Source organism: Podarcis bocagei (genome assembly GCF_964188305.1).
Source record: "Podarcis bocagei genome assembly, chromosome: 1".
In the NCBI taxonomy this organism is placed as follows: domain Eukaryota; kingdom Metazoa; phylum Chordata; class Lepidosauria; order Squamata; family Lacertidae; genus Podarcis; species Podarcis bocagei.
The window spans coordinates 78,723,424-78,729,423 of NC_138125.1; the positions used below are offsets into that span (position 1 = coordinate 78,723,424).

Consider the following 6,000-nt stretch of genomic DNA (forward strand, 5'->3'; position numbering starts at 1 on the left):
GTTCTGCCAGTCACACAGAATCTCCTACTTTTAATTAAAAAATAAAATAAGTTCCTCTACCACATATGCTAGCTGACTCAACTTTATATCCATAAATGATGGGGCCATTTAGCTTCCATTTCCAAATAAAGTTCTACACCATCTGCAGGTCTTTGGTATTTATTCTCTCTGTGCAAAACCTGTGGATTCTTCGAATCCATAAGGATCTGCTGTTGCAAAGCCCAGTTGAGCACCTGAAGCTGGGCCTTGATTGTCTAACTAACAGATGAAAGCAACAGACCTCCTCAGGTGGTGGACTCTCCTTCATTGGAGGCTTTTAAGCAAAGGTTGAGTGGTCATCTGCCATGGATGCTAAGCTGAGTTACCTGCAGTGCAGGGCATTGGACCTCAGGGTCCCTTCTACAGTTCTCTGCTGTATGATCTATGAACTATAATGGCAAATCAGTATTATAGTGCTGAAAGAGCTGTCAAGATAAACTAAGGCAAAAATTACTCCAGCCTGTGGTCCTCCACAGATGTGCTGGCTGGAGGTGATGGGAGTTCAACCCCAGAACATCTGGAGGATACCAGCCAGGTATAGGCTAGTGCACAACATCTTTCCCCTCCTACCACAAATTCCCTGAGGCAGAATCACCTATGCCTTAACTCTGCCAGCAAATTAGTTCACATCATCCAGAATATTATATATTATAAGCAGAGAGCAAAAGCACCCAGTGTTCATCATGCAAAAGTAGTCATACAGACTACTTTTCATATACTCAAAAACCTTATTGATTAGCCAAGCAATTTAAATATTTTACTTGTTGCACATTGCACCAGCCAGTGAGTGTTCCCCAGGCTTCCCCACTGGACAATCCCACAGTATCTCCTTTAAAAGTCTTACCTTTTCTAACTTCAGTTGCATAGCAGATGGCCAGCCATAGTGTCAAAAGGCTGGTAAGCCTTAGCCCCATGGTGGCTAAGAGGGAAGGACAGAGGTCCCTCTATAGCCATCCTTTATATAATGTCCATTGGTGCTATTCATGCTACCATAGGGGAGGAGATGGAAGGTGAGGAGGAGTGGTCAAAATGGGTACAGTGTTTGCTGAGATTAGAAAGTAAACAGAGGTGAAATTTTCATTGTAATTCCTGTAATTTAGCATTCAGGAACATTGAGGAAATAGTATAATATTGATTCAGTTATCATGCAAGTTTCCTTTTTTATTGCCCTTTTGCATTTCTCTGAAAGGGTGTCTGTCTTCCTTCAGTCACACGCAATATCAGTGTGCAGCATCTCCTAGCTCTAGAAAGTACTTGAACAATGTTAAACTAAATGAAATGCAGCCTGTGATTCCCACAACTCTTTTTCCTAATTACCCAGGAACCTAATTAGGAATTACTTAGGAACTAATTGCCCAAGAGAGTATTCAGCAGTACAGCCCAAACTCCACTTTATCACCTCAGTGGGAACTAAGCTTCTGTCTCAGCAAAATGAAAGGGACGAAGGAAGGAGGGAGGGAGGGAGGGAGGAAGAAGCTGCATGTGGTTTCCACCCCTGTGTGAAGAAGGGACTGAATTCTCTTTGGACCCCCCTGAACTTGTGAAAGGGTACAGGATAAGTCTGCAGTTTGGGGGAAATTGAAATAGGGAATGTCCTTCAATGTATGCTTCTCAGTTGTTTAATTTCTCTGCTGGACATTGACTTGTCTGTCCCCTATATGTGAAGACTATCTTAACCTTTCCATGGATGTCATTCAGGTGCCTGGGCCTACTTGAACTAAGTAATCCATGCAAAATTGCTGTTAACATGGTCAAAACTGACATTGCAAGCTCCTACAGAAACTTTTATCATTTGTCAAATCCTGCATCCCACTCTTTAGCTGTCGCATACCAGATGGAAACATTTGAAGAACTGGTGGTTAACGGTTTGCTCATTCCTACCATCTTTTCTTTCATTAGAATGGCTTTCTTGTAATTTTCTTGGAAACATACTAATCGCTCTATAATAAGGGCTATCCCTTAGAATCATGGAATTGTAGAGTTGGAAGGGACCACGAGGACCAACTATTTGAACCCCCTGCACTGCAGGAATCTTTCACCCAACATGGGGCTAAATCCCACGACCCTGGGTGGTGGTTAGGCATTGGGTAAACCTTTGTTTAGATGGAGGGGAGGTTGTAGCCTCTGTCTGCACCTCCTTACTAAGGATATCCTGTTAAAGGGATCCGGGGAGGTGGATTCTGTCCGATGCCTGGACAGAGTTCCTTAGCTACATGTGATGCAATTATAAAGTTGTCCAGTGTCAGAGCTAAGATATGCCATTCAGGTCTTTATATTCCATCATTGTCAATGGGAAAGAGATGGTTGCGCCTATCTCTGCAGATGTACAGGTGTGAATTTTACCAAATATTCTGATTTTGAACTTTTTTATAAAAAAAACTACCGAATGAACCTACTGTAGCCCCAGGCAATTTCTACTCATTTACTGCAGTTTAACTCTGCTTCATAGGTCCTGATTAAATGTGCTTTGTATCTGGATACAAGATTGGACATTTCAATTTGATATGAAATACTGTGCAAGCTTCTAATCAAGTAAACTCAATGGCACATTACGACGAGGTGCAAGTACTATTTGTGACTTTCCATCCCTGCTTACTAGAGTTAGGTGTTGTGCCCTGACACTCTGCACTGACTCCCATAGGTAGATCCCACCTGTGGTCAGATATCTGAAATAAACTCAGAATATGTCATATTCAACATAGCAAGCCTATTCCAATTTAGCCCTGGATTGCTTGAGGTAATAATAATACACTTGAGAGCTTGCCCTCTCCATTGAGGAACCACAATCAATACCACAACTTAGGAGAATTAGCATGCTCAGACCAGAGAGTGCAGACTCAAGGAACATCACCACTCACTTTGAAAATCAAATTCTGCTTACTGGCACTCATTCCTTACATTTTCTCTAAAGGAGAGGGGAAATTATTTCTGGCTAGATTCCAGTTCCCCTGGGTATGACCTAGCAACCTGGAATTGCTTCCCATTGTTGCTGCAGTCTTCAACCAGGGATAGAAGGGAAGGTTCCATGCACTCACCTGCCCTACCCACAGATATTGATCCTAGGAAATTGCTTCCTACTTCCACTGCACTCTCAAGAGCACAGGTGAGCAAACGTAAAACTCAGACCTGGACACACATACACACAAAACCCTTATTTTATCTGATAATTGTGGAAAGGCTATCCTGCTGGGGGCACCGGTTTCCCCAGCTGACGCTGCTGGTTTCCTGTGCTGCCGGGAAAATCCATTCTGTCCACAAGCAGTAAAAGGAGAAGGTTTAGTTTGAAACAAGTAAGGTGTCACTAGCTGCCAGCTAGAGATCAGCACTTTCACACGCCTCTCCATGAGCACATTGCTTAGAAGCTTGCGCAGATTAATGTTCATTTTGCAGACACCCTGTTTTTTTCTTGCCCCTTTTGTCATTAACAATATTGGAAACTTAAGTGAGAAACCTTTGTTACTTAGCAAGCTGAGCTGCAGCAATACATGTTGTTCTAGCCATTGGCTTTATGAGGGATTATGGATTGGGTGTTGCAAATAAGAAACTGGATCAGGCATCTGGCCCTCCCAAAGGGTATTTTCATTACTTTTAAAAAATGCATGATGCCATTATGATGCCTAGTTCCAAGGAAAGGATATCACTGAGAATTAGTCATACAGCATGCTAAATTTATTGAAATTGTGTATATAATTCAGTAACTTTGTATCTGAGTGGGCCAACTTGCCTGTGCTTCCAAGGGACAAGTCTCCATGTTGCTCCCATTCATTGATCTTGGTCTCATTCCAGACACCATATGTTAATTGGCCCGCTGGGCCTTAGGTTCAATACCTGAAGCAGATTGTTATCTGTCTACTTTGAAGCAGAATTTTCTACAACTGGAAAGACAAATCTTGTGCTAAGGGTCTTTGAGATGCATGGTTCTGCAGTCAGCTGTGCTACTACTGCTATTACCACTATTTAACAATGTGCTTTGATCAAGTCCAGCCCCACCTTAAGACAAAGGAAGGCAACCGTACCAGGTAGGTTTGGAAAGGATTTCCTAACCATTGTCTTGAGCTAGCTCTGGCTATGTCCCATGCAGACCACAGAGGTTGTATGAGCATATGGGTCCTACAGAGGAGGGCTGACTGTTTTAGGCTGCATCCCTAACTATCCCTGCTGCCTGGCAGGGCTTAATGGAGCAGCATCTGTGGCCCTGATGTGCAAATCAGTGCACCAGCCCAGAGTTGATGCAGCTGTCTGGTCCAGATCAGGTCCAATGCTATGACTCATCCTCCCCTCCCTCCCTGGAATGCCCCATTTCAGGGCTTTTCATAGGCTGTCACTAGTGGGGAATCCTACTGGCAGCGCTTCTGCCCAGCAACTTCTTCTTTGGGCAGAATGTGAAGTTTGGTGCTGGTGGAGTAACACTGGTGTCACTCTGCAAACAGAAGCCAGCAGGAAGCTAGAATAGGGATACTTCTGTCCAATCCATCCTTACCTTCAACCTGACACAAAGGGGATTTGGATTGCTCTGTTAAAATTGCTTAAATGCTAATTACAAATAGCTGGAGCTAATCAGCATAACAATATAAAACCCTTATTGGGACATCCTAGAGACATACCATATTTTTCCGTCTATAAGACTCCCCCATGTGTAAGACACCCCCTTTTTGGGGGGACTCAGATTTAAGAAAATGGGCAGAGATATATCCGTGTATAAGATGCCCCCTAATTTTTGAACACATGTTCCTTTCCCTTTCTAGATGCAAAATTTTATTACTTGGGTTTGCATTGTAATGTGTAGGGAAGGTTCTTTATTACTTCAGCCACTGTGTACATAGCTCACTTTGTGGTTTATACAGAGGGTGTGGGAGACAGTCAACGTCAAATCGCTACTAAGCGAAGCTATGTTTAGTTTATATCTGTGCTTTCCAGCTGCTACATGCATTTCTTCTGAATTGTATTTGATTATTATTAATGCCTGAATCATAAGAAAATGTATCACAGGTAAACACTAAAATATTTCCTTATCTGAAGAAATGTCAAGAGCTGTCAATCACATACTGAATAAAGCAAGAAATATGCAACAACGAAAAATCTTGTGGTGGAACATGATGTCTGTATGTGCTTGGCTCCAGGTATGTGTTTTGGAAATAATAATGTCATGATGTTTTATGGGGTGAGTTTACTTGTGTAGTTAGGAATAATAAAACATGCAAAGTATCTAATGGTTCTTGTCATTCTAAAGAACACTTTTATCATTAGTTACAGCTCATTAAAATATGATTCCTATAATTTTGGAAGAACTGCTATCTTTTTGTGTAAGCAATTAATTTCATTTGTACAGAATACCTAGCAGTAATATATCCAGTCATTGGTTGGTTTCCCTCTTGGAAGTAATAGCAAAGGCTGTCAATGAATTTAATTAGCTGTCAATCAGTTAATACAGAGCAGCCCCCTCTATATATTAGAATGAGAATCAAAGTTCTCAAGGTCCTGTAGCTTTGCAGTAAAAAGTTTATGGTGGAATTTTCCCAATCCACACAAGTAAAGGTAGAAACTGATGACTTTATCAACAGCCTTCATCTTCTCTTCCTCTCTCTTCTGCTGCCTGCAATTTTTTGGACATCTAACCTGATGGAGAGTTCTGGGGAACTTGAAAGCTTGCACATTATTTTGCAACATAAAGGTATTGTCCTTCTGTGGATTTTACAATGTAAGGGAATAATGCCTCTTGTTAGAAATGGAGTCATTCCTTCCATTTTCAGGTTGCTTTCCTATGGAATACCTGGATGTCAGGCCATCCTCACATTTTGTTTGATTTCAAAAGAAAAAATAAATACATCACAAAGAGTCAATCTTTCTGTGATAGTCATCTATTTATAGCTCCCTAACTCTTATGTGTCATGACAGAATTCCTTTGAAAGGTTACGACCAATTTTTCTGTGCAACACCCTCTGCACAAAGGACATTTTAAGA

The 6,000-nt window shown here is 41.6% G+C and overlaps 1 protein-coding gene across 1 annotated transcript in view; it reads right to left on the reverse strand.

The window, feature by feature from the left end:
* LOC308576199 (mucin-2-like) overlaps positions 1-957 on the reverse strand; it is a 66,366-nt gene extending 65,409 nt beyond the window's left edge. The window contains exon 1 of the mRNA XM_081175347.1: positions 884-957. Within this exon, the coding sequence (XP_081031473.1) occupies positions 884-953 (70 nt within the window). The 5' untranslated portion in view covers positions 954-957. The remainder of the gene's footprint in view (positions 1-883) is intronic.
* Positions 958-6,000: the final 5,043 nt, after the last annotated feature.